This window comes from Lynx canadensis, chromosome E2 (genome assembly GCF_007474595.2).
Source record: "Lynx canadensis isolate LIC74 chromosome E2, mLynCan4.pri.v2, whole genome shotgun sequence".
NCBI classification, from domain to species: domain Eukaryota; kingdom Metazoa; phylum Chordata; class Mammalia; order Carnivora; family Felidae; genus Lynx; species Lynx canadensis.
The window spans coordinates 2,025,642-2,052,922 of NC_044317.1; the positions used below are offsets into that span (position 1 = coordinate 2,025,642).

A 27,281-nucleotide genomic window follows, 5' to 3' on the forward strand; every position below is an offset into this window, starting at 1 on the left:
TGAGTCTGTACGTTTAGATGCAAATGATTGAAAGCATAAATAGATCGGGGAAAAGGGACAAGTCCCTGTGCAGAGTTCCACATAAATTGCGTAGCCACTCTGCCCTTGAGCTCTGGAGTATGTGGGGCTGTGCAGAGTGATGTCCTTCCAGGGAGGACTGTGGAGAGCTGGGCGGGGGTGGGGGGCGGTGACCTGACAGCCCTGTGGCCAAGGTCAGCAGCAGTGATAAGTCACAGTGACAACATGCACCCCCGGTGTGATGGGTGAGAAGGGGCCACAACCCAGAAGCCCATGTCCAGTCGTGAGAGAAGGTCAGACAAGTGTCCGTAGAGGGACAGCTGACCTGCACCTCACAGCCGCTGAAGGTCATCAGAGGGCGGGGCCTTGGGACAGAGAAGGGACACTGGGGGAAACCGAGGAGATCTTAATACACTGTGGACTTTCATTAATAGGGCTTAATCATCATTTCATCCTTAATTAGCGGCAGATATAACACATGGAGGGCGTTATTAGTAGGGAAACCGGGCGCTCAATTTGTCTGTAAATGTAAAACTCACCTGAAATTCAAATTTGTTAGAAATAGGGAGTTAAAGGGTAGATACAAAGATGAAATTAACATTACCAAGCCCTCCCCGCAGGAAAGCCATTTTGCTGCACAGTTTTCCAGACACTGTAACCTGTAGGTAGGCGCAGGTGCCGCGTGAGCCCCGCAGGGCACCGCCGCAGAGAGTCCGGGGCCGGCTGGCTTCTGCTTAGAGCGTTAATTCGGTTCTTGCAGTGAAGCCTGAGCACACAAATTGGAAGATGAGGGGGTCGGGGATGTGGGGGTTGCCGATGGAAGATGGCTTTGTTACGGCCTCGGGAGAAGACCCCATGGGCTCCGGTACAACCCCCGCACCTAGACCAGGCTGGCTGCAGAGGCCATGGACTCACTGGCAACAGAGTGCTGGAATGTTCCTGGCACGATGGCAGTCTTTAGGACGGTGGGTTTTTTAATTTAAAATCTATTCTGAACAGTTAATAACTGATACCAACATTTTTTATTCTGTCTGCTCGGTGAGGTCAGAATTGACCTGGTTGTGGTTCATACTTTCTTTGAAGCTGCTGCAAAGGAAGGCTCCCGAGCCCTCCTCTGCCCCACCCGGCCTCCCAGCAAGAAGTGAGACCACAAGCCTGAGGGGACCCTGTGGGGCATTGTGGGTGGTGCCTGGCCAGTTCTTACGAGATTCCCGGTTCCTTCTGCAGAGAGTCAAGAAGGACGTGGACAGAGGCACGCAGCATTCCGACATGTTCCTGCTGCAGCCTGTGGATGGAAGGGAAGGTGCGTACGCTGGGTGGAGGGTGGGTCCTGGCGGCCAGTGGTCTGCGGGGTCCTGCCCGAAAGCCTTGCCCGCCCTGTGGCTGGGGGATGGGGAAGAGAGGGTGGCGACAGGCCCCTGCACACTGGGCTGGGGTGTGGGTGTGTCCTCGCCTGAGCGGGCAGACCAGGCGTTCTGTGAATAACCCTCGGTGACCGTCTGCACAGCAGGGACAGCCGGAACATTCACCCTCTGGGGTGGTTGGGACGGCCTGAGCTAAAAGCACAAGCCAGGAGCTGGTGTCGAGCCAGGAGCCCCCCTGCTTGAGAGGGCGGGAGCCACTCGTTCCCTTGTGCTCGCCCAAGAGCACGCGGCTGCTAGGGTGTGGGCTTTGGGAAGGGTTTCACGGGTCCGGGAAAGTGAGAAAGTGAGGCGGTGGCCTGTTTGTGAGTCTTGGGACGAGCAGGCTGGGCTAGACCCAGAAGATCGGGTCTGGTGCCCGGTCTGCTCCGGGCCCTGCAGCGGGGTCTCCCCTCCCTGTGAGGCCGCCGTCCACCGTGGAAGGACGGGACCCCTCCGCGTGACCCTAGCCTCCGCTAAGCCGGGCACTTCTCAGGAAGCCGGGCACTTCTCAGGAAGCCAGCCACACCACCCTGCGGTGACCGAGGAGGGCGCCTGCCTTTTCCCCAGCGGGAACCGAGGTCTGGTGCTGAGAAGTAACTTATCCGGCGTTGGGCCCGGATGGGCCCAGTGGGCTGACACACGCTTGAGCCTGTGTCCTGCAACCCAGGAAAGTATCTTCCCTGACTGTGTGCAGGGCCCTCGGGAGGTTTTCCTCCTCTCTTTCCTTCAAGCAGTAAAATGCTGGCCGTGACAGGTTGATCTTGTGGCCCAGCAGTGGGTGCCCCCCGACCCCCGGGCTGTGTGCTGAGGAACAACCGCTGGCCCACCATGGCCATTTGTCGCTTCCGTTAAGCTTTTCTTAAACGCTCACCGTAGGAAAAATCGCCGTTCCTTTCTCTAGACGCGGCGGGAGGACGTTTCCCCACGCTTCACACTAGGTCACGTCTTGAGGGTTTTATACCATGTGAATCTTGCAGGTGCCGAGAGAGGAGTGCGGTGTGGAGGTCTCCTGGGGAGAGCTGGGGCATCTGCGCCTCTGAGCAGCGGCCCTGGGACAGTGGTCCTCACTGCGGGGAGGGCACGGCGTGAGGGTCTCCTGGCACGCGCCCCGTGCGCCAAGCTGGGAAGCGCTCGGCGGAGGTGGTGTCAGCGGGGCCCTGGGGACACCGCGCAGGACCTTCAGGGGAAGGGTCAACCTCTGGGGCGCGTTGAACCGTGTCAGGTTTCTGCAGAGGGATCAAAATCAGTAAACTCGGTGCGCTTTTGCCTGCAGTCTTGTGTTTCCGCTCGTGTGCCGGTCACCGGAGGCCGGGGGACACTGGGGGTGCCCGTGGCCAGAGCTCGCTTACCCCACGTCCTCTCTCCGACAGGCAAGTGGGGATGGATGCGTATTAACCCTGCGGGAGCCAAGCCCACCCCGAGGTCTGGCTTTTCGGTGGCCGTGACCCCGAATCATCAGACGCTGCTGTTTGGGGGCGTGTGTGACGAGGAAGAGGAGGAGAGCCTGGAGGGGGACTTCCTCAATGACCTGCACTTCTATGACGCCACCAGGAACCGCTGGTTTGCGGGGCAGCTGAAGGTAGAGCCGTGCTCCTGAGCACGTGCCGGGGCGGTCGTACGTCAGACACGCAGCCCTGTTGTGCTCCCCACCGCCCCACCTCCCCGTCCCTCTGTGGGGCTCCCCGGGAGCTCTCAGTGTCTTTGCCGTCATTGTGGGCAGGGGCAGGCCGTCCGGCACTGGGGTCCCCCTGGGACTTCAGGTCTAGAGGAGTTGCTGGCGCCAGGGGCCTTGAGGCCTCAGGAGGTGGCCCACTCGGCCAGAGACCCCTCCCTGGTTGGAGAGCTTTGGCGCCTCTGCCGGGGATCAGGCAGACGTGCGGCTGGGGTCTGGACTCGTGGCCCCCCTGCCCTTTGCCCTGAGGGGTCCCACCAGGTAGAGACTCTGTGCCCGCAGCCTGAACGGGCAGATTAGGGCAGGGGGCTTCCGCCACGTGGCCCAGTCGCCCTCGCACCCCACGTCGCTCGAGGACGCTGCCCGCTGACCGCCGGCCGCCCCTGAAGTGCACGGCCTTGCTTTTTCCGACAGGGACCTAAGTCAGAGAAGAGGAAACGGAGGAGGGGCAGAAAAGCAGAGCCCGAAGGTGCCGACAAGCAGGAGCGCGGGGGGGCCGGTGCCCAGGAGCCCCCGGAGGTGGTCAGAGAGGTGGTCGCAGAGGACGGGACCGTGGTCACCATTAAACAGGTTCTTGCCACCCCGGTCCCGGCGGGACAGCCACAGTCCGAGGAGGAGGACAGCCCCGACGAAGCCGGTGGCCCCGTGGTGGAGCCCGGTCCCCGCTCCAACGCCATGCTGGCCGTGAAGCACGGGCGGCTCTACCTGTACGGGGGCATGTTTGAGGCAGGTGACCGCCAGGTCACCCTCGGTGACCTGTACTGCCTGGATCTCCACAAGATGCAGGAGTGGACGGCCTTGGTGGAGGCGGACCCAGGTGAGCTGGGGTGGAGAGGAGATGCTCCGCAGGTTGGGGCGGGAGCCCCACGAAAGCGGCTCTGTCCCATCTGTCCACGAGGGCCCACTCAGATCTGCCCTGTGCCACGGAGCCTGCAGCGAGCAAGACCCACGTGCCCTCACCCGTGGCCACTCCCGGAGGGCGGGCCCTGGTCACGGCGAGGCGCCCCCTCCTGCGTACGTCCGCCCCTGCTCTGGGAGCTGAGGGGGCGGCTGCCTGCTTTGCGTGGGGGCGGGGGGGGGGCTCAGGCCCGTCCCGGTGCTTCTCGGGGTGCGTCGTAGCAAAACCGATCTCACAGAGCCTCCTCGTCCAATGTCCGCAGCCTCTGTGAACACGCGAGGGCAGACCAGGCGTCTGGGGGACACCTTCCGGGGGAACCTCCAGGCCGCCTCTGCTCTGACCCGCACTGCTCGGTCCCTCGCGTCCACGTTGTACACGGGTGGCTGCTGGATGCCAGCCACCACTCCTTTCTTGGCCACTGGACACTGAACAGAGCTTGAGTCCACGCTTTCAGAGAAAGGCGCTGCGTGGCCCTGCGAGGTTCCTTAGTTTTCCAGAGAGGCTAGGTTAGAGCAGGGGCTGCAGGGTGAGACCGGGGGATGGGTCTCATACCTTTGCCTCTGCTCTCCATCCCCTCCTCTCCCCTCTCCGTCGTCCTCCCTCACCTCTGCTCTCCATCAGTCTCCCCTCGCCTCTGCTCTCAGCCTCCCCTCGCCTCTGCTCTCCATCCTCTCCCCTCACCTCTGCTCTCAGTTCTCTCCCCTCGCCTCTGCTCTCCTTCGTCCCCCCCTCGCCTCTGCTCTCAGTCTCCCCTCGCCTCTGCTCCCCATCCTCTCCCCTCCCCTCTGCGTCCTCTCCCCTTGCCTCCGCTCTGTCAGCCTCCCCTTGCCTCCGCTCTCCATCCTCTCCCCTCGCCTCTGCTCTCCATCCTCTCCCCTCGCCTCTGCTCTCCATCAGTCTCCCCTCGCCTCTGCTCTCAGTCAGCCTCCCCTCGCCTCTGCTCTCCGTCGTCTCCCCTCGCCTCTGCTCTCCGTCGTCTCCCCTCGCCTCTGCTCTCCGTCGTCTCCCCTCGCCTCTGCTCTCCGTCGTCTCCCCTCGCCTCTGCTCTCAGTCTCCCCTCGCCTCTGCTCTCCGTCGTCTCCCCTCGCCTCTGCTCTCAGTCTCCCCTCGCCTCTGCTCTCCGTCGTCTCCCCTCGCCTCTGCTCTCCGTCGTCTCCCCTCGCGTCTGCTCTCAGTCTCCCCTCGCCTCTGCTCCCCATCCTCTCCCCTCCCCTCTGCGTCCTCTCCCCTTGCCTCCGCTCTGTCAGCCTCCCCTTGCCTCTGCTCTCCATCCTCTCCCCTCGTCTCTGCTCTCCATCCTCTCCCCTCGCCTCTGCTCTCAGTCAGCCTCCCCTTGCTTCTGCTCTCCGTCGTCTCCCCTCGCCTCTGCTCAGAACTGGAGAAAACAACGCGTTTCCTTCCGGTGTCCAGAGGTACTGGGGCATAGGCTCACTTTGACAGCATGATTATTTAAAAAAAAAAAAAAAATTTTTTTTTTTTAATGTTTATTTTGTTTTTGAGACAGAAATAGCGTGAGCAGGGGAGGGGCAAAGAGACACAGAATCCGAAGCAGGCTCCAGGCTACTAGCTGTCAGCACAGAGCCTGATGCGGGGCTTAAACTCACGAGCGTGAGATCATGACCTGAGCCAAAGTCGGATGCTCAACCGACTGAGCCCCCCAGGCGCCCCAGGGTGCGCTTCTTGATGAGAGGCTGGAAACTCCCTGCACTGACGTTTTGAACGTTCGCTTTTGATTTAAAGGAGCTCAGGAGTGGCTGGAGGAGACGGAGTCAGAAGAAGACAGTGACGAGGACGCCGAGGGCGGAAGTGACGACGAGGACAGTGGCGACAGCGGCGGGGAGGCTGGGGGTGAGTGTGGTGCGCATGTCGGCGCCGGGCGGCAGGAGACCCACGGCAGAGCAGCTCCGGAGCCAAGCACCCCCTGCCGGACCTAGAGCTCAGGGGTCGCTTTGCTCCCAAAGCCCCGATTTTTGCTGGTAATGAGAGACTTTCATGCTTCAGTAAAGTTCTATTAAAACGTGGCTTTACTTCGTAGACGCCCTCTCAAGGCGAGCCTAAGTTTTTGCGAGAACATTTGTATTTCGAGTACGTTTGGGCCGCGCCGGGTCGCTTTTTTTGATTGAGTGAAGAGCGCACTCGCGACATGGTTTCTGTAACTCCGGTGTTCACCCTGTCAGCCAGTGAGCTGTGGCCTCTGCGGCTGCCTGCCCGCCCCGCCTGCCTCCCCCTCTTCCCCACGGAAGAGCCCACGACCCTCGGTGGCACCTGCCCGGCTCGCCCTGGATGACGCTGGGCGCCACGCCCAGGCCATTGCCGTCTGAAGACGGGGAGTGCCCCCCGCGCTGCAGGGCATCCTGCGTGGTGTGGCTCCTTCCGCGGTGTTGGCGTGGGCCATGACGACGTAGAGCAAAGCTGCGGCAGGGGCGGTGCCGTGAGTACGAGGCAGAGAGGTGCCTTATGCTTTGCGGGCGATCTCCCTTCCGCCGGACAAGGAGCCGGGGGTTTCCCGCGTGGCGGTGCGTCGTCAGGCCGGAGGCCCCTGCTGTGATTTCCGGAAGTTCTCGGTCGCAGCCCACCAGCCACCTTTCCACGCGTCGTGTCTCTGCCCGACTCTGAAGTAAAGCTCCTGTCGGCTCTGTGGCTGTCATGCCACCGGCTTTGCTCGGGGGTCTGTGAGCCCACGGACCCGACTCAGAGCCGCTCCGTTAGCGTTTCCTGGGAAGAGATGGTGGGGCCACCCCTGCTCCTTTCCCGGTCAGCCCCCAGGTTGTCCTCGGCAAAGTGACCGGAGGAGGGGAAGCCAGGGGGAGGGACCCCGCTGTCTGCACGCGGTGTCGCCATCCAGCGCCTCTGGAGCGGGAGTCCGTCGCGGGGGAGGCCTGCGGACTGCTCGCACGCCGTCTGGGGCCTGCTCCAGGGTTGATGGCCAGAGACCAGGTTTCATTGGTATAACTGGGGTCAGATGTTAGGTTTGAATTCACACTTGGTGCCTTTTTTATCTTCGATAGTTGCAGTAACGGGAAAGTAGTATCTTAGTGTGTAGTAACAGGATCAGCCCATTTGTGTCCTGGACCAGGCCATCCTGTCCGTTGCTGGGACGCTCACAGACCAGCGTGGGAATGCCGCGGGTGGCGGAGCAGGGCCCGTCCTAGCAAGGCTTCTGTGGAAGGAGGAGGGCTGACGTGCCCCAGCAGCAGCCCCTCGCCCCACCTCGCCTCCTCATGGTGCCCGGTGCGACCACTCTCGTCGGACTTGCACGCTGCTCTGTAGCAGGACCCGCCAGGGTGTGCTCTCACCAGCAGCTCAGAAATGGGAAGCCTGCCTCTGGGGGGTGCCCACCGGAGCCCCGGCCATCGGAGAGAGGCCAGTGTGGCTGTCGGGCAGCACGGCACCCCTTGGCCAACGGGGGCTGGGTTGGCTAGAAAAGCTGGCGCTCTGGCTCGGGTGGCGTATCAGCGGCACCCCTCTTGGCTGCTGGGGCAGTCTGGGCCTTCCTTGGATACTCTGGGCGGAATCTAGCCGGAAGATTCTCAGGCAGGGCTGGCGGAACGCCATGGCTGGTGCGCGGACCTCCCGGGTCCTCCCGGGGCCCACGCTGCCCGCTCCTGCGACGTGCCCTCCAGCCCCCACCGTGCAGCTGCTGCTCTCCTGGCCGCTGCGTTAGGAGGAGGTTGTCGGAAGGGCTTGCCGGCTCTGCCTCAGGTTTCTGTTTCAGAGGCCGGTGTCTCATCCTCCTGGTTGAGGTGACACGGCAGGTTTGAGGGAAGAGGATGTTTTTGAATCCAACAGATTTCCCGAAGAAGAAACTCCTCATACAGACAAGTCTGTTTTGCTGTCGTGTCCGTAGGGTTGTTGCTAGAAGCTTGGTTTGAGTTCACACGGGTAAACAGCCGCTCTCGCCTCTGCTGCCTCCTTGCTGTGATGGAGACGCCAGGTAAGGTGCACCTTAGATGTTGAGCGGCAGGAGAGGCAAAGGATGCGTTCTAGGGCCGCGAGAGCCCCCCAGGAGCGGGACCAGCACACCCCAGTTCTCTGTTGGTGACTGGTGTGCCCAGCTGGATGTTCTGGACCCCTGAGGGCCACCACGGGCACGAGTGGCCCGTCTGAAGCCGGGGGCCTCCATTGCCGGTGGGTGCTGGAGCCGGAACAGCTGGAAACGGCTGTATTCGGGTCAGCGAGGGCCCCGCGATCGTACACCTGTATCGTCTGCTCCTCGGTGGGCTGAGCTGTTGGTAAGCCCCGCACCACCCACCCCCTTCTCTTAGGCTGCGTCAGCTGGCCACGCCCCCCCCCCCCCCCCCCGACTTGGCAGAGCTGCGTGAGCGGGGTCAGTGGGGGTTTGAGTGTGAGTAGTTCTCCGTGTCCCCAAGTCCCAGGAGTGGTGGCGGCGCTCTGGGTCCTGCTGCCAGAGGGTAGTTGGTCAGAGGTGGGAGGTTTCTGGCCTTGGGTTGAATTGAACAAAAACTAAGGAAACCACCAATTAAGCCCGGAAATCCTCATCATTCAAAGCGCTTTCTGTTTGTTTCTAAAAGGCGCAGTAGTGGTGTTTATTGCAGTTTAACACGTTGTGGGTTTTTTGTTCTGTTTTGCTTTTTGTTTGTAAACCAAGTCGTACAAGCGAGGAGTCAGTGGCCGGCTGACAGCTTCATGGAAGGGCCAGAGGCTGGCCAGGCCCTGCCGGTGACAGATGATCTCCGCAGGGCCATCCCTTGGGGCTAGAGGGACCCTCAGGCAGCCCCCCCGGGGGAGGTGAGGCTCGAGCTCAGGTTCAGAGCAGGTGACACAAGTGAGGTCACACTTGGGAACCAGCCCCCCCAAGCGTGCTGGGGTGAGGAGGTGGTGACACGGTGTTGAGCGGGGGCTGCAGAGGGGGCAGCCGCTCCCTAGCACGGGGGAGGGGGTGGTTGGCTTCGGCTCGAGGGAGCGTGAGATTCGTCTGTCCACTGGTAAGTTGCATGAGCACTGAAGGGGCTTTCTAGTAACTGCTCTTTTCCTGGATGTTTGAAAGTGGGAAGCAAGCTGTGTGCAGGCCTTTGGTCACCAGAGACCAGCGTTATCTTACTTGGCCCAGGGAGCTCCTGAGTCGTAGGCCACAGGCACCTCGTTGCTGTCTTGGGAGAGAGCTTTAGCAGTGCCGGGTTCCAGCTGGGTCTGGTCACCCACCGGCGGTGTGACCGCAGTGTGACCACGGTGTCCCGTGGGCAGCCGAGGCACCAACCAGCACAGCCAGGGGCCAAGGATGTAAGCCATCGGCGCGTGGGGAGCGCCGCGGGCGCATCCGGTGCTGGGCCTGGTTTGCTGGTGTCGAGCGGGTGTGGGGCCGGGGCCTGTCGTCGTCCTCTGGACCGGACCTGAGCAGTGTGGGGGCGGGCCTGGGAAGGCCCAGGTGTGTGTGTGTTGGGGGGGGGATCCGGGGGTGGGGGAAACTCCAGTCGGAAAGAAAGGCCGGGGACGCTCCCCACAAGAAGCGTGGATGTTGAAGGTTAAGAAAATCAAAACAGGTGGGACAAAACTATGCCGTGAGGCCCCTGGGGACTAGCACAGGGGAGGGGGGGGCGCCGGGGGCAGGGCGGGCTCGGGGAGGTGGGGCTGCGCTCCGCCCCTGCCCACAGCGCTCTCCCGCCAGAGCTCCGCCCCGAGCGGGATTTGCGTTTATCCATCTCAGACTTTGGGCAGGAGAAGGACCCCGTGATAAAGACCCTGGCTTGTGAGGAGACGATGCAGAGAACCCACAGCTGTCAAACGATGATGTTTATTACTAAAAGGAGCAAAATGTTTTCAAACCTGGACAGCGGCCCTTGCTTTCAGAGAGCGAAATACAGAATAGTGGTAGGACTCAAACTGTTACATTCATTAAAGAAAAGTATTGAATTTTCATTTTGTAAGTAACCAAGCTATTTTTTCCAGCTAAAAGATAAAATGGCGAGGTAACATTTTTAGCTGCTTCGTCAGTAAGAAGAATCAGAACATAGTCGACATTCCCTTTTCGTCAATGCACAAATGATTGCACTGTGTTAACAAACAGTTTACATGCACCAGGGGAAAAGGTGGAAAAAAGAAAATGCAGATCGAGACCGGTTTCGGTTAGAACTCGCGAAAAGGCATCTGTGTCAGGGTCAGCGGCCTGCTGTCTGGCGTGAGGGCCGGGTTTCACACGCTGCTCACCCGGGCGGTGAGGGCGGTATTTCTGTCAGGCTACATTACACCGGGTGGGCTTTCTTTGGACGTGGCGAATGGGGCACATAGGCGGGGTCGGCCGGAGAGGACGGTGGGGTTCAGCTGAGTGCACGGGACGCACCAGCGGCTCGGCGCTCACGGGCGAGCGCCGAGGGCCGGCCACCAGCAGCGGGTGCAGGGGCGGGAGAAGCAGGCCACGCCGCCCTGGTGGAGGCAGTGACCGTGCTTGGCCAGCGCAGGGCCCGCTCGGGGGTCGTGGGGCGCGCCCGCAGACCGGTCTCCTCCCTGAACCTGCCCCCCCGCGGGGCAGCCCGGGCCGGGTGGACTGGAGAGCAGCCCCCTTCCTGCCCCGTCCCGCCTTCCACAGGCCGCTGGCGGGCGTGCCTGTCCCTGAGCCGCACTCGGCTGCGTGGTGCGCCCCGCAGGGAGCCGATCGTGGCTGGGGAGGGAGACGCGGTTGAGGAGTGTCTGGTGGAAGGCCCTTCGTCTGCGACGTGTGTCCTCACGCGTGCTCGAGCAGCTCGGGTGCCCGTCTCTGTCCGACCTTCGATGCAGGCGTGGGGTGAGTCGCCGCGGCAGGTGCTACCGGCAAGGTGGAGGGGAGTGAGGGCCCGGCCGGGACCCGTCTCGCCATCCCCTGGGGCCTCCTGCCTCTCTGGGCCGGGGCTGCCGCGGTCCTCGTGGCACCAGCTGGAGGCCGCACGGCCAGAGGCCCGCACGCGCGTCTGTGGGGGCGGCGGGGAGGGCGTGCGCACACACGGCGGCGGGGGGAGTGTTAGGGGCGGACGGAGATGAGGTAGGTGTGAGGTGTGCCGCTCCCTGCCGTCCCCGAAGCCCCAGGCGCGGGCCGCCGCACCCAGACGCGCCCTGGACTGCTCGCGGCCACACGTGGATCCGCCCCTCCTGGCAGGGCTGCCTGCCCCTCTGAGGCCGAGGAACAGGCTGGAACGTGGCTGCCCACGTGTGCGTCAGGCCCCCTCCACGTGGGTTCTCGGGCAGAGGCGCCCTCGGTTCCTGGCTCGCGGCCTCCGGTGGTGGAGAGCACGCGGCCATCCCGCGGCGAGGTGCTTCTGCGCCCTCGGGGGCTTTCACGGTCTGAGCGCCACCCGAGTGCAGCGCCTCCAGGTGCCCGCGCGCCCCCCGCCCTCTTCCGCAGCCTTCCGGTGACGGCCACCTGTGCTTCCCACAGCTTTCAGACCGTCCCGGCGTATGGGAACATGGCAAAAATACAGCTTCGCTGTTTTGTTTTTCAACAAAGGCAACTGCACTTTTTCTTGCTTTTAAGGCTGAATTAGCGACACTTCTCAGGGACAGATCTTGAGGACACTTGGGGACGGGTCGTTTTTCTAGTCTTTGCTTACGGACGGTATCGCGTGACACACGGTTCCCCGGGCAGGGAACAAAACTAAGAGACACCTTGGTTTTCCGACAAGAGCACTTCACCCTTCTTCCCGTTTCTTGTCTGGAATCACTTTTACGCTTTACTGACACGAGCAGGTCCTGTCCAGGCAAGACCCAGTGGAAACGCGAGACATCGTCGGCGGTCCTCAGTGCCGTCCGTTAATTGTAGGGTCGGCAGCACGTGCAGCTACGGACATAGAGGCCTTCAAATCTAGTAGGCACCTTTAAGTTTCTGAGACCGAAGGCAAGAAAACCCGGAAGACGAGACCTCTTTGAGCCGGAGAAAGCGGGATTACTGATGCCGAGTGGAGGCCGGCCCTCCTCTCCCCTCCCCTCCGTCTTGAGAGGTGTCGTCCTGTGCATGTGGGGGCGAAGCGAGCACCTCTCCCGGAGGAGGCCGCTTTGGGCACCTGGCGTCCACCTACAGGTGTGAGATTCACCTCGGAGGGGACCCCTGCCCGCAGTGGCAGCACTGGTGCGGAGCCGGGGGGAGATGAGAGCGAGGTGGCCGAGATCCCAAACTGAAAAACGTGAACACCACTTTATTTCCATTAGTCCCCCAGATGTTCATCTAGGTCAAGCCCGTGATGCGTCTGCTCGGGGCCCTCGGTCACGTCATCTGGCTTCAAGTGGGGCGGCCGCGGAATCTACTGTCCAGACCGGGACTTGTGGACGGTACAAGAGGGAGCATTTCTAGGGCCAGGTTGGGACGTCAGGGGTTGGGTGCCCGGGGCCCCCAGCCTGGCACCGAGGGGCGTCCGGGGACGGGGGAGCCCGGCCCGTGCTCTTCCTGCCCCGCTGGGGAGCCCGTCATCCTACAGTGTACGTGTTTGCTCAGCGCCTGTGTGGCAGTTGCAACACGGGAGTTCGTGGTCTGGTAAACGTGGTTGTGGACTTCTCGGGAGAGTGGTTTTGGCAGCAGGCGTCGCACTGCCGTGGCTACCCGCAGGTTTTCCGCGTCGACGTCCTCTTTGCAAGTTCGCGGGCTCGTGTGTCACATCCCTGCTCTGTGTCTTTAGGAATCCTGGGTGCTGTTGATCAGGGAGCTTGGAAGAATGGATCGTTCTTCACGTGCCCGAAGTCACCCGAGTGCTTCGGGCATCGAGCACGTGCCCAGAAGCACAAGTAACCCAGTGTGCGAGTTTCCTCACGTTGGTGAAGGCGGACTGTGGGCACAGACGAGTCGCCTGAGGACCCCGGGGTGGGGGGTGGGGTGGAGGGTGTGAGTGCAGGTTTCCCAGCCTCGGGAGGGCGGCGCGAGGGGGGGTGTGGAGCGGTGCCTCTCGGCCCCACCTACCCACAGGCCCTGGCTCAGCATCTCTGCCTCTGGCGTTCACGTCCAGAGCGTGGAAGCAGCTGTCAGGGGAGGAAAGGACTCTCACGAGGTGGCTCTGGGACTAATTAAAACTTGTCACTTTGTACCCCCCTGGGGGCCGGCCCTGACCCACACGTCCCTCGTGGCCTGGTGTTGCTGTGCGTGCACGTCCACCGGGAGCGCACGGGAGGAGGTCGGCTGCTCTGGCCCCGGCCCGGGACTGGCACAGCCACTGGGAAAAGCTGGGCCTCTGGGCCGGTAGGACGAGCCCAGCCCGCCAGGCGAGCAGGAGCACTCCCCCGTGCCGAGCTGTCCCGCTCCTTAATCGGCTTCTAGACTCTCTCAGACCCGGAGCGGTGGTCTCGGTGGGATCCGCTGGGATACCCCGGGTGTGCAGTCTGGTTTTCACACCTGTGGTAGCAGGGGCTGGACGTGTGAGGGGACACGAGCCAGTCACCTGTGCGGGAGCCCCTGGGCATGAAACCAATGTTGCTTTCACTGGGCCACACACACTTCCCTAATCTCCTCCCGGGGCGGCACGTGCGTGTGTAACCTGCGGTCCGAGGTACCGTTTGGTGTCGTGCAGTTACCGGAACGTACAAAAGGCTGTGGTCTTTACGAAGAGGTGCAAACAGTTAGAAAACACATGTCCCACATGGAGGGTTCTGAGCTGCAAGGAGCAGGAATCTTTATTTGGTTCACTTCAGGTCTGCAGCAACCACTCGATATTAAAAAAGAACGGAGAGTAAGATGTACAAAAGATGTAATATCCCTTTAGAAAGTAACGTTACCAGAAACGCATTTCTTACGGACCCTCCCTCTCCTGTGCCCCACTCCCCAAAAAGACCCCAAACTAAGCCAAACTGTGAGAAGAAATGGGGAGAGAGAATGTAGAACGGAAAAAATAAAACTGGATTTTACTGGAACATGCTCTAATCTTTAGTTTATTTCTGGTTAAAAATATAGCAATCCAGTGCAGTGTAGTAAAGAAATCTGCTTGAAAGGTAGCAGAGGAACAGCTAAACATAAGCAAAGCAAGGCAGAGTCCATAGCCGGGCTGTGCCCAGGACGGCTGTGGAAGCTCACGGTCAGGGCCGTCCCGGGCGTGAGCGCAGGGGCTGGGGTATGGACGTGGCCATGCCCCACAGACACGTCCATACGCCCTGGCCGGGGCTGGCTCCAGCGCTAGGACCACGGGGCGCCCGCACATTCTGGAACCTTGTTCTCTCGTTTGGATGATGGTGCAACATTGGTCGAGAAGGCAGAGTTGTGTCTTTTGGGGGAGAGGGGGCAGCAGCGAGTGCTCAGGTGTTTTGAAGCCACTGGGTTTCACCCACATTCCTGTCCTGGGCCCAGACCAGCTCCGGAGTATGAACGAGGCATCTGGAAAGAGTGTGCATATCTGTGGGGGAAGTGGAGGCCGGCACAGGACAAAGACGTGAAAACCCATGTGCCCGGGGACCGCGAGAGGGAATGATGTCGCCGCGGGCCAGGTCACTGCCACGGACGTCTGACAGGGACAGGGGAGCCGGGATACACATCCTGCATGCCAAGTGGAGAAAGGCCGCACACTCGGAGCCGGGCGTGGCAGCCAGGTGGCCCCACGGCGCTCCCTGCCCCCTGTCCCGTCCGCACCACTGCTGCTGGGGGTGTGGGACGAAGGGGGGAGTGGTGGGGGAGGGGGCAGATCCCTGCTTCCTCAGGTACACGGCACAGACTCAAAACCGGAAGCGGCCTCGGCTGCTGCCTGCTGGGAAGGCGCGCCCACTCCCCCCCCCGCCCCCCGCCCCTACTTGTCACCCGCTATTCCAGGACCCAGGGGAGCGGCGCAGGTGACAGACTTCCCGCATTCAGCCTCACGGCACAGCTGGACGCGCCGGGGTCTTCCTCCGGCCGCCTCCTTTTCCAGTCCCAGATGGAGTGTGATGGCGGCGAGGACGGTGACCGTTTTGTTTTTTGGCCATTGATTTGCCGGGGTCCCTTTCCTTTCCACACCAAGCTGGAGGGTCGGCGTGCTGGCCTCCTTCTGCCATGCCACACAGCATCGTGTTATACAAGCAAAGAATTTTGGCTAAAATCCAAAAAACATTACCCAGAAAAAAAGGCAAACTGTGAGTAATACCCAATCACATTGTTCTGTGAAAAGTCTCAGAAGTGGTTGTCCGGCCGTCTGAGTTACCATCCTTTCCTTTCTGTCGTTTTTTTTTTTGTTTTTTTTTTAACGTCCCCCTTTTGTACATCGACCACTGTTTTTGCTCACGCGACGTCTCCTCAGATGAAAAAGTTAATAAACAAGATGGCGACTCCGATGTTGAGCAAGATCACCATGGCCACCAGGATGGGGGCCGAGCCCTGCAACAGGACAGGAGAGGTGAGCCCGCGCCCAGCCTGCCCCTGCCCCCCCCCCAAACCAGGAGCTCCCAGAGGACGACCGAAGTCCGGGAGAGGGTCCTCCTGCTCCCCGAGCTGCAGCGACTGGGCCCGGAATGCCCAGTGCCGACCTCCCTCCCAGCACGCCAGGTCGCTTTAAGTCAGCATCCCCACACCGGTATTAACCTTCGCCCCCAGCCCCGCAACTGGGACGAGAGAACACCGGCCCGGGATTTCAGATGCGGCCCACCCAGGACGGCCCCAGCATTCAGCCCGAGAGCCCACACCACCCGGCAACGTCCGAGCCCTCGAGTGAGCCTTTAAGCACACGCGCCTCAGCAGGCGCCTCCTTCCCCGTCGCCGCTCAAGCTCTGTGCTAAGTGTTGTCCCTGCCCGGCCACCGGCCGCCTCCAGGCCTTTCCTGTCCCTGGAGCAGAGGTTCGGGTGCCTCCTGGGCCCGGCTCTCCTTGGAGCCTCCGCGGTGATGGGTGCAGAGACCACCGTATCGGACAGGGCACCGCGCTGACCCCAAGAGGACCTCGGAGGACACAGGACACCGGCCGTCCCAACGGAATAGATACAGGTGCCCGGCTGGAGGCCAGCCGCTGGCTGGCACCTCACCCCAAGGGAGCTTCATTGGGAAGCACCAACGTGGTGAAGGAGGCCAAATCTGGAACCTCCTCCCACGTCCCTTCCCCGGCCGTCATCTGGCTCCCAAAAGTAACCACACGCACGCTGCACACGCTCCATATACAGATGCGTGCAGATGGTTCTGGCTGCTGGGACAGGGACAGAGCAGCGAGCCCACGGGTGCTCCCAGTGCCGACCACAGGGCTGCTGTCTGGGGGGACCTGGGTGCGGGAAGGCAGGAGCACTAAGGAACCAGCCTGCTCTCAAGATGCTCACGGTGGTCTCGGGGGGCACCTGTCCACAGAAAGCGTCTCTCTCAAGGAGCACGGGGCCCTGACACGCCAGTGGTGTAGCTCCTCCAGGGGCCGACGGTGGACACGGACCCTGCCTCGCAGCGGGGTCCCAGAAGTGTCCCCGTGGGGCAGGTACGTGGCACTCGGCCAGGTGATCAGGCCCTGAGGGACTGGGGCCGTAGGTCCTGGCACAGAGCACACGGGGGCATCAGTCCCGGGGTGGGTCTGAGAAGCCGGGGGAGGGGCAGGACACGTCTGCTCACAGGTAGAGGGTCCCAGAAAGTCCCTCCTGGGGGTGGGCCCACCCCGGCACCACGCAGTCCAGGTGCCTCCACGCTGCCTTCCGTGGGAGGAAGCAGGCGCGAGCCCCGGCCTCCTTACCAGAGCAGGGGCTGACCTTCCTGGACCGCGGGGGTGTCTAGGTGAGGACGGGGCTCCTGGGCTGCCCAGTTGGTTTGGGCGCCTCCAGAACCACCCACGCACCTTGGCGGCTGGGGTCAGGCCTGGGGTCAGCCCTCTCTGAGACCTAAAGGGAGGGGGACCCCGTCGCCCGCCCCGGCCTCCTGGAGGGAAGGAGCCAGCCCTCGGCTGGAGGCGGCCACGTGCTGACCGCGGGCCCAGGGCCAGCGCCGCCACTCACCGTGCTGGGTTTGAGCTCGTCCCCGTCCTCTCCGTCCGACTCCAGCGCTACCGGGGAGGACTTCTGGGGCGGGGAGAAGGCCAGGTCCCAGCGCAGCAGCCGCGGCTCAGCCCGCTCTCCCAGCCGCAGGCTCTCCAGCCTCTGCACCGCGGGCTCCGTGCACGAGGCCGGCCTGGCGCCGTCCTTGCTCTGGGGCTTGGACCGCAGCCTCTGCGCCCCGAAGCCCCGCTCCTCGGGGCGGTGGTCCTCGCCCAGGCCCCGGCAGGCGCCGCCCCTGCTGGAGCGCCTCTTCTGGGGGTGCGCCTCCTGCGCGCACGAGTCCATCCGCCGCAGCGGTTTCATCTCCGTCTCGTAGTTGCTCAACTTCTCCTCCTCCAGCTCCAGCAGCTTGGCGCCCGCCGAGCCGGGGTTGCCGGTCCGGTGGTGGGAAGTCCAGGAGAAGGTGGGGGGCGACTCCGTCCGCCGCTCCCGGGACTTGGGGTTGCCGGGCTGCCTGTGGCCCGAGCTCCGGGAGCGGAAGTCGTCTGCGGGCTGACCGCTGCGGAGGGCGCCGCCGCGGACGCCCCTGGAGCTGCCGGCCTTCTCCTCGCCCCAGCTGTTGCGGGCATAGTCCCCTCCCCGGCCCTCCAGGAGCATCTGGATGTCCCCGCCTCGCTCCTCGTCCACAGAGACCTGCCGGGAGAAGTGGGCAACCTTGTTCCGTGAGGCAGGGGCCGGGGGCGGGGTGGCCGTGGGGCTGGCGGGGAAGCTCTGCAGGGGGCTGTCGTCGGGGGTCAGGTCCGAGGGGGTGGTGCCTTTGCGGTACAGCTCGGGGCTCTCCTGCTGCAGGGGCGTCCCCGTGGAGGCCACCTCGATGTCACTGCTGGAAATCGGGTGCTTCGGCCGCTGGTACTCGAGCCCTTTATGTGGGGGCAGGAAGCACACAGAGGTTGGGTTACTCGGACCCTCTGTGCCTCGTGAGGCCTGACCTCACCAGAGGGCTGCGGGGGAGCAAGACGGGGCCTGGGTCCAGGGCGACAGGCAACGGGGCACTCTCCACTGGGGGGTGGGCGCCGCAGATCTGGGAGCCCCCGACCCGACACCCACCGGGAGGGTGACCAGGTCTGGAGGGGCAGTGGCAGGCAGAGGTTCCGGTCCTGCCCCCTGGCTACAGGAGAGACCCGAGGCTCAGCAGGCAAGGGTGCCAGGCACGGGCGAGGCCGGCCCGCTCCAGGCTTAGGCCGCACCTCCGACAGCTCCCTCCCGAAGGTGGAAGGAAGCCTCTCGCTCTAGGTGACCTTCTCCAGGGCCTCACGGCCTCCCTGGGTGCAGCGTGACAGGAGTGGTCTTCTCTCCAACTCCGTGCCAGAGTCTCTGAGCCTGGGCGGGAGGGGCCGCAGGACACACAGCCCCCCACGGTCTGGTGGGGCTGGGCCCAGTCCCCATGCTGTCGGCCGCAGGCACAGCGGCCCCAGTCTCCTTTCTGGGGATTTTGAGGTGGGGCCAGCGGGCAGAACGAGGCAGAGCTGCAGCCACCTGAAAGGGTGTCTCCTCCACAGAGGGTGACCAAGGGAGGCCCTACGTGGTCCTGGAGGCAGGGTCGGGGGTCCTCAGACCCGTGAGCACTGGGGTATGGAGTCAGCCCCCACCCCCTAGTCCGTGCATACCCCATCCATCACGTGACAGTGTGGCCAGGAAATGCCTCTGTGGCCGGGCACACGGGGCCGGGGCCACAGTGCACCGCTCAAGTGCAGCGTTGTGAAGCACCACACTGAGAGCTAACGCCTGCATGGGGGTCCCTAGAGCACCCTAGGACAGGACGCAGTGATCGAGGCCCTGCCCTGTCCTGCACCTCTAAGCCCAGGGGCCGGGCGAGCCCGGACACCAGGCCCTGTGGACTCCACCCAGCAGAGGGAGGCTGCCGGCTTCCCGAGGGACGGAGAAGGTCACGCGTCTGGCTGACGCACAGTGACTTCCAGCTTCTCCCGGAGGACAGGGCAGGAGCTCCCCTCACTGTTCTAGAGCCCCTCTGTCCGCCTCGACCCGCCCCCACTGGTCACACGGGGCGGTTCACAGCTCGTTAATACTGAAGCCCTACTTCAACTGCCCTAGCAACGCTCCTACCTTCCTAGCAGCCACCTGGTCGGACCGATTGGTTCCAGAAGAAAGTTCTAGAACAACAGGAGTGGGGAGGGCAGGGAGAACAGGCAGACGGTGACCTCCGGGGAAGGCAGCAGTAGCGCACTGAGACGCGGAGGCGGAACGTGCAGAAGCCTCACGCCCTGACCGGCACGTCTGAGGCGTGTGCCGCGGCCCCACACCTATGCCCCTCGGAGGACGCGCACTCACCGTTTTCCCGGTGCTGGAAGGAAGGGGAGAACTCTTTGGCAGTGATCCTGGCGACGCGCGCCTCCTCCTGGGCCTTCTGCGCTGCGGTGAGGGCGGCCTCAGCCTTGGCCCGGGAGTGCGACGTCCTGGCAGGGAGAGGCAGGGAGGGCGGTAAGGGCTCCAGAAGCAAGACGGGGAGGGCCGTGGCCTCCGATCTCACGTATTCGTTCGTTCACTCAGCAAACACTGCCCCCCGTGTGGCCGGGCCTGAGTGCCTGCCGGCGCCTTCGGGCACGGAGCACATCCCGGCGAGGGCAGGGCCTGGCCTGAAGCAGCAGTCAGCCTGCATGAGCCCCGGGACCCGCTGCGGGAAGCTCTCCTCCTTCCCTGCGTCGTGGCCGCATCCTAGATAGGGGCCCGAGCGCACAGCCGACTCGGCTCTGGGCCTCCAGAGAGCAGCAGCAGCTTGGCGAATGCTGGGCTGCCCGGGAAGGAATCGGGGGAGAGCTGTGCCCAGCCACACGTGTGGGCTGAGCGACTGGCTGGCCGGGCTCGGGGGCAGGGCCAGGCGGCCGTCAGGAGCGGGTCTGAGGGCAGAAAGAACAAAGCACACCTTCCCCTTCCCCAGGCCTGGCTCCGGGCCCAGGGAGGGCACCGGCTGGCCATTCTGGAGACCGCGTCGGAGCCAGACCTGCCTCCCAAGACAGCACCAACCTGGCAGCCGCCAGAGAAGCCCCCACACGCTGCTGCCCCACCGCCCGGCCCTGCGTGCACCTGGCCTCCCTCTTCCCATCACCGGCACCTTCTGGGCTCTGAGGAGGGAGCCCCGGGGAGCCGAGGCTGGGTGTACCGTGGCAGGCCCCGGGGCCACCCTGACCCACCCTGACCCTCGGCAGTCGCCGCAGCCCATCGTCCCAGCCATCCTGTGGCACCTTCTGGAAGCACAATCACTAGCCCTCTATGTGTGGAAGAGACCAGATCAGAGAGTTTGAGAAACTTCTCTATGTCTGTATGAATCATGGTTTCCAGCTGCTGAGAGAGAGCTGGTTTCCCACAGGCTCTGCCCAGAGGGGAGGCTCAGCTCCCATCAGCTCTAAACTTGGGGGTGACCGTCACGTGGAGCACAGGCACAGCCCTGCTGTGGAGGAGCTGTATTGCCCGGGGAGTCAAACGGACTCAGGCAGCACTGATTTCAGCCCCTACGCACAGGCCTGACGTGGGGACTCCAGCAAAGGGGGTTTGCGCTCAGGTGCGTGAACCTTCCATGGACACACACGTGCTGACAGCCCACACCAGACAATGATGCCCCAGCCCAGCGTGGTTGCAGGTGCGGTGACGGGCCCCCAGCTGAGCCTGAGGACAGCACCTTGTAGCTGTGAGCAGGACCTTCCCACCCAGCCGTCCCAGCGGCTCCGACTCCGGCCTCCACGGGGTCTCGGCGGCCGATCCCAAAGGAGACCCTCTTTCCCTCGTCAAACAGGGTAGGATAACACCAGGGGTCCACGCGTCTCACCTGCCTCGTGTCCTGGCTCCGGGGCACTGCTTCCCAACCCCAGAGAAACCAACACACCGTGGCCTGTCCCCAGGACAGGCAGCCTGTTATCAGTAACAGATGAGTTGACAAACGATCACTGCTACCTGGGGACCTGTTCCCCACATGCCAGGGGCTTCCAGAAGCCCCAGAGAAGCCGTTTCTGCCACACGCTGCCCAGCAACCCTGACATGGGGCCTTCACATGGGCCCCCGTGTCCCCCGAAACAGAGACAGGCGCCTCAACACAGACGGAGAGAGGAGGCCCGGCCCCGGGAGAGAGAGGCGCTCTTGCCGATGGAGTGTTCTCGACGCCCCCCTCCCCAGAAGCAGAGCCGCCCCTGAGCTTGGCTCTGGGGAAATGATACAGCTTTTCCACAGAATGTTCCACGGGCTGATCTGGGATAATGACCATTTCATTAAGCTGTAACTCCAACCACACCGTTCACCCGTGTAAGACCTACGATGCAGTGGTTTTCAGCGTCTTTACGGTCGTTTTTAGGACACCTTCAGTGCCCCGAGACCCCGTGTCCTTCATCATCAGTCACCCCCTCCCCACAGCCCGAGGTACCCACCACACCACTTCCCCCTCACCGGGTGGACCTGCTCTGGGTGCTCCCCACCCAGCTGACTGTTCTGTAACTTATTTTAACTGAAGTGAAGTTCACATGACGAAACACAAGTGCACAGCTGGGGCACTGTGTTCACTGAGCTGTGTGTCCACCATTTCCGCCTGGCTCCAGGACGCGTCCGTCACAGAGGGGTCCGTGCCTGTCACACGGAGCACAGGCACGGCCCTTCTGTCACTCCCGCCCCCACCTTGCCCCAGCGTGGGCAGTTGTGAGCCACCTGCTGCTGTGGACAAAGCACCCGCCATGGTCTCGGCCTGACGGCTTGTGGCTGCTGCATGCGACACCGGGTGTGGCCCTTATCCTGGGACCTGGGGTCATCGTCTGGCAAAGGAGCGTGAATCGTGGGACCCGAGCAGGCGACGACCACCCTTGCCTCTCAGACACCCTCGCGCAACAAGTCTGGGAAGGCCTGGCCCTCGGGTGCGTGGCGGGCTGCCATCGGTGTGACAGAATGCTGAAAAGGGAGTATGTTATGGGGCCTGTAAACCGAGCCCCAGAGACAGTCATGTAAGGGGCACAGGGGCCCCCAGACCCACCGGGAGGCACAGTGAAGTTTGGAAAGACTGAGGACAATGGCCGGGCCTATTCGTGGCTGCAGTCCCATGGACCGTGATACCGCTCACCGGGCCTGGCCCCCGGTACCTTCTAGTAAAAGGCCGACAGATAGGTTTGGGCACAAGGAGCCCGAACAAAGGAGAGCAGCTGAGCTGACAGTAACACACAGTACGTACCTGAGGGCTTGAGCTCCCTGGAGGCCAAGGCAAGCAGGGAACCGCAAGGATGCCATCTGGGGCACACGTCAGACAAAAACCCGTGGCTCAGCAAGGGCCAGGCTTGGGACCTGGAAGAAGTTTCTCAGCCTCACAGGTTTAGGTTGCTGGGCCCCCACAAAGAGTTTGGCCAAACAACCAGAAGGGGCTGGAAGGACCCAAAGACCAGCAGCGAGAGTCTGGAACGGGGCTCCGTGCTATTCCACAGTAGCTCTTTTCTTCCTCTTCCTCCAAGTTGAACTTGGACCTTAGGGCAGGCACACACCCCCTGCCCAGACTCCTCGCCGAGAACGTGGGAACGTCCTCTCCGAGCTGCTACTCTCCGTTCCTAACAGTTACTGTTGCCGACCAGACAAATGTGGGTGGTCGTGGAGCCCACACAGCTCTGGACCAACAGATGGGACCAGCCACCCAGCAGAAACGGGTTACCGAGTGTGGCCACTAGAGGAGAGGCCACGGGAGGTAATGGGCAGCTACAGATGGTTGTTGAGGAGGAGAGGTTAGAGCCTTCGGAGCTACAGCCAAGCACAGCCTGATGGATTGGACGAGGCGGCTCACAGGCTGAGGTCGCAGGAAAACAAGAGCGAGGTTTTGTGCTGCTTAAAGCAGCGAGTTTGGGGGCCCCTCATTCCGAGGAGCAGCGTGCACGTGTGATCATACAGGCATCCTGCCGAAGGACTCCACTTAAATACCCCCAAGACTCGGGCTAACGGGGCACTGTTTGTAAGCGTTTCTGCACACACGTGCCCCGGCGACGCGCATGGAAACGTGGGTGTCACCACCTCGGGTCCTGTGTCCCCAGGGGACATGCGGCCTGGCCACGGCAGCCTCTCCCAGGCCGGTGGGGGGTGGGGGGGGCTTGTCTGAAAAGCGAACAAGACTGCTGTTCTCTTCCGTTCCTGTCCCAGACCTTGGGAAGTCAAGTCACCCCCCTCCCCACCTCCCGGTGAGACCAGTGTGCCTCCAGGCAGGGCAGGTGGACACAGCATCTGCGGGCAGCGTCCACGCCTCACTCCTGTGGCCTGAGCCCCAGTGGACGGTGAGAGCCTGTCACTGCTTTCAGACTGCCCTGTGGACGCCCGACCTCCAGGCCAGCATGGTGGGGTGCGGCCCCGTGACCCTGTGGACAGGGCCTCGCCCCCACCTCTGACCCTCCCGTGGCGGGCACACTCCCGGAGAGGAGGACACGTTGCGTCCCCGGCCCAGCACACGGCAGCCCTGGAGGGGCCACTGTTTGGTTTCCACCTCTCCGCTTAGTAAAAATACCACAAACGTTAATTCACTAACACTGTACGTGTATTTACATATATACGTTCACACATATAGAAGAAGAATCAGCCGTGCCAGCCCTAAAATAAAATGGAATCGAGAAGAGTGAGCGCGTTTAATAGAGAAGACCTCCCAGCACATCATGAGGCTCGATCTTCCCTGTGACCCTCAGGGCTGGGCTGGCCAGTCTGTCTCAGGGGGAGTAGTGAGAGCGACGCCCCAGGCCCCCACCCCCACAAGCAGGTCAGGGACCTGGAGAGCAGGCGGGAAGGAAGCGGGGTCCCCTCCCAATGCGCAACACCACCTCGCTTTGACCGCACGGGAAGGGCGTGGGGCAGACCGCGCAGACAGGACGTGGGATAGGCAGTGCAGGAGGGACATTTTGGTGGCGGGGGGGACGCGGGGTAGGCAGCCTCGGGGGCTGCTTAAGACAAGGCGGCAGAGGACGGTGACATGACGTAGGGGGACCAGCCCGTGCCCGTCCCAACCGCCCAACCAGTTCCACCGCTACCGCCTGGACTGGACTGGCTTCCCGCCCCCACCCCCGTCCGTCCACAACCTGTGAATGTGACCATATTGGGAAATTGGTCCTTTGTGAGGCGTGACACAGCCAGAGAGCCTGGCTACCCCAGAGTGTCGGCCTCGGAGGGTCTGGGTCTGGGCCCGGGCCCGGAAATCTACGTTGCTGGTCCCAGCTCAGGACCACCGCGCCCAAGGCTAGAGCCCTCCAGCTGCCCCCGACCACAGTCCGCACCCCTGTCTGCCTTCCGCATCCAGCCCTCCCGGACGGCCCCCCGTCTTCTGGGCCCCTGCACCCGATCCAGACCCCACAGACAGCGGCCCCCTCCCACACCCTGGAACGGGGGCCTCCCGCCCCAGTGCCACCCCAGACCCAAAGAGGTGGGCCTGTGTCACCCTGTGATGGGTCCCCTGCCCTCAGGTCTCCAGCCTCGCCAGACCCTCCCACCCGAGTCAGAATTTGCCCATCTTCACAGCACCCCGTTCCTGGTTACCCGAGGGCAGGTCTACTCGAAACGTAGGCCTCAGCGCTCAGGTCCCCGTGGGACATAGCTGCTGGGCACCCAGCTGTCACCAGTGCTGGTAACTGAGGGTCTCTGGTGGGACCAAGGGGCACCCAGGGAGGGTCCTTGCTGAGCGTGCACAGGTGGGCCAAGGGGCCCCGTGCTGGAGGGACTCCCCCTTCACTAGCCCTTGATTCGTTGCCACCGCGCAGACACCCTGGCCTGAGGTCAGGGATCTTCCACAGAGGACTTGTTTTCACATCTGTGACAGAGGAGGAAACTGAGGCACAGAGGTCTGGGCTTTCGCATGCTTCACTGGTCTGGCCTGATGACACAAGTTCTCTTCCAGCTCAGAAAGGTGCCAGGAGTCTCTGATAAGTGACTCAGGCCACCACCTTCCCAGGACATCTGCTTTGGAAAGGGCTTTGTAGGGGATGAACAGCATCCCCTGCCCTCAAATTCACATCCGTCTGGGACCTGGGACCTTGACTTTATCTGGAAGTGGGGTCTTTGAGATGTACTTAGTTCAGTACTTAGTTGTGGGAGGGCCTAAATCCCATGACTGGTGTCCTTACAAGTCGAGGGGACACAGACACAGTGGAGGCAGCCACGGGGGCAGAGATGGAGGGGTGGGGCCACCAGACGCTGGAAGAGGCGGGAAGGACCCTCCCCTGGAGCCTTCCGAGGGAATGTGTCCCTGTGGCACCGGGATTTGGACTCCAGCTGGCAGAGGGCACATTCCTGTCGTTTAGAGGCTCCTGCTTGTGATCCTTTGTCAGGGCAGCCCCAGGACACTGCTTCAGGCCAGGGGCATGGCCCAGGGGCGCCGCGATAGGGCTGTAGCTGAAAATGGTGCAAGACGCGGTCCTGAGCCACGTGGAGGAGCATCTTTCACAAGTGGAGACACACTTGGGGCACATTTAGGAAGGCAGGCTGCCGGGCTACCCAGTCCCTCCTCTCCAGTGACCCCCCGAAAGCCTCAGGGCAATCGTGGGGAGCCTGGCCTCAGTGCAGGGGACACCTCTGCGACACTAGGGCACCTGCCCAGCGCCACACCTTCCCCTCCCACTGGGGGTGTCCACGTGCATGATACCCCCACAGCCTGTGGACAGAGGACACTGGCCTTGCCCTCGAGCTTACACAGCCTTCCTTCCCAGCAATCTGCGAGGCGGACCCCCGACCCCCCAGAGGCGACCCGGACAGGTCACGTGGAGATGGCATCTGGACACTAACTGTCACCTGCCCCGGTTTCTTTTTTTTTTTTTATTTTTTATTTATTTATTTTTTTTTTTTATTTTTTTTTTTTTTCAACGTTTATTTATTTTTGGGACAGAGAGAGACAGAGCATGAACGGGGGAGGGGCAGAGAGAGAGGGAGACACAGAATCGGAAACAGGCTCCAGGCTCTGAGCCATCAGCCCAGAGCCCGACGCGGGGCTCGAACTCCCGGACCGCGAGATCGTGACCCGGCTGAAGTCGGACGCTTAACCGACTGCGCCACCCAGGCGCCCCTTTTTTTTTTTTTTTTTTTTAAATTTTTTTTTCAACATTTTAATTTATTTTGGGGACAGAGAGAGACAGAGCATGAACGGGGGAGGGGCAGAGAGAGAGGGAGACACAGAACCGGAAGCAGGCTCCAGGCTCCGAGCCGTCAGCCCAGAGCCCGACGCGGGGCTCGAACTCCTGGACCGTGAGATCGTGACCTGGCTGAAGTCGGACGCTTAACCGACTGCGCCACCCAGGCGCCCCTTTTTTTTTTTTTTTTTTTTTTAAATTTTTTTTTTCAACGTTTATTTATTTTTGGGACAGAGAGAGACAGCATGAACGGGGGAGGGGCAGAGAGAGAGGGAGACACAGAACCGGAAACAGGCTCCAGGCTCCGAGCCATCAGCCCAGAGCCCGACGCGGGGCTCGAACTCACGGACCGCGAGATCGTGACCTGGCTGAAGTCGGACGCTTAACCGACTGCGCCACCCAGGCGCCCCTGCCCCGGTTTCTTGTAGCACACAGTTCACCCTCTTACGATCTGGGGCCTGTAGTGCATTCAGAGGGCTATGTGGCCACCACCACTAGTTGTGGAACATCTCCACTCCCCCAAGAACCCACGTCCCCGTCAGCAGTCACCCCCTCCCGTGAGCAGGGTCCTGCGCCACACGGGCACCCAGCTCAGGTTCAGGGTCCGGGCCACGCACGCTCCACAGCTCACGTGTGTGCGGGTCACTGTTCAGCCCGTGGCCCGGCGGCGGGAGACGCCTTCGCACTACCCGGGTCGTGGAGCAGAACCTGTGTGCAGCCCGCCCCGCGTGGGGCCCTGGCAGAGCCGTGAGCAGGCGCTGGCAGGTCAAAGCCAGGATGCAGGCGTGGACACTTATAGAACCATTACTTCCCGGGGGACACGCTGGTGCCATTATCCTGTGTCTACGGTCACTAACCTGCCGGGAGCTGCCTTCCGGCCCAGACCACTGGGTCGTCCGGCCCAGACCACTGGGTCGTCCGGCCCAGACCACTGGGTCGTCCGGCCCAGACCACTGGGTCTTCTGCCCAGTGGGGAGAAGGCCCCTCCTGTGGCCGAGAACACACCTCCCTCCCAGAAGGCCCCACTCCGCGCAGCCCCCGCCCCACCCCACGTTCCCATCCGGGGAGGGGCAGGAGCCGGTGCTCAGGGCACCCCGCGTGTGACTGTGCCCCACCACCGCCCCGGGGCTGGGCTGGCTTGAGCGTTTTCAAGTGACAGCAGCCACGGCACCACCCGGGAGCTGGTTAGAAACGCGGGTTCTCAGGCCCCACCAACCTGCAGAATCACAGGAACCCAGCTCGGGAAAGGCCAAGCTGCCCCGGAGACCAGGACTCCATCCACGGTCAGTCAGGGGTGCCGGGAAGATGGGGCCTCCCCAGAGACCAGCACAGGGAGTCCTGGGTGTGGGTTACAGGCCTG

The 27,281-nt window shown here is 62.6% G+C and overlaps 2 protein-coding genes and 1 long non-coding RNA gene across 8 annotated transcripts in view; 2 read left to right on the plus strand and 1 right to left on the minus strand.

Moving 5' to 3' along the window:
- The window catches only part of KLHDC4 (kelch domain containing 4), a 54,005-nt gene extending 47,980 nt beyond the window's left edge, over positions 1 to 6,025 (plus strand). For all 6 annotated transcript variants that reach the window (XM_030298859.1, XM_030298858.1, XM_030298861.1 and 3 more), the window contains 4 exons: positions 1,246 to 1,321; positions 2,792 to 3,000; positions 3,508 to 3,910; positions 5,732 to 6,025. In XM_030298859.1, coding sequence (XP_030154719.1) covers positions 1,246 to 1,321; positions 2,792 to 3,000; positions 3,508 to 3,910; positions 5,732 to 5,925 — 882 coding nt within the window. In that variant the 3' untranslated portion in view covers positions 5,926 to 6,025. The remainder of the gene's footprint in view (positions 1 to 1,245; positions 1,322 to 2,791; positions 3,001 to 3,507; positions 3,911 to 5,731) is intronic.
- An 8,538-nt stretch (positions 6,026 to 14,563) lies between these two features.
- Positions 14,564 to 16,844, plus strand: LOC115502618. Its single transcript, XR_003965146.1, has 3 exons — positions 14,564 to 14,995; positions 15,160 to 15,255; positions 15,453 to 16,844. It is a non-coding gene; the product is annotated as an uncharacterized LOC115502618 (long non-coding RNA).
- JPH3 (junctophilin 3) overlaps positions 15,095 to 27,281 on the minus strand; it is a 76,029-nt gene continuing 63,842 nt past the window's right edge. Inside the window, exons 3-5 of the mRNA XM_030298162.1 lie at positions 19,146 to 19,270; positions 16,818 to 17,716; positions 15,095 to 15,236 (exon numbers count right to left, since the gene is read on the minus strand). Of these exons, the coding sequence (XP_030154022.1) occupies positions 15,156 to 15,236; positions 16,818 to 17,716; positions 19,146 to 19,270 (1,105 nt within the window). The 3' untranslated portion in view covers positions 15,095 to 15,155. The remainder of the gene's footprint in view (positions 15,237 to 16,817; positions 17,717 to 19,145; positions 19,271 to 27,281) is intronic.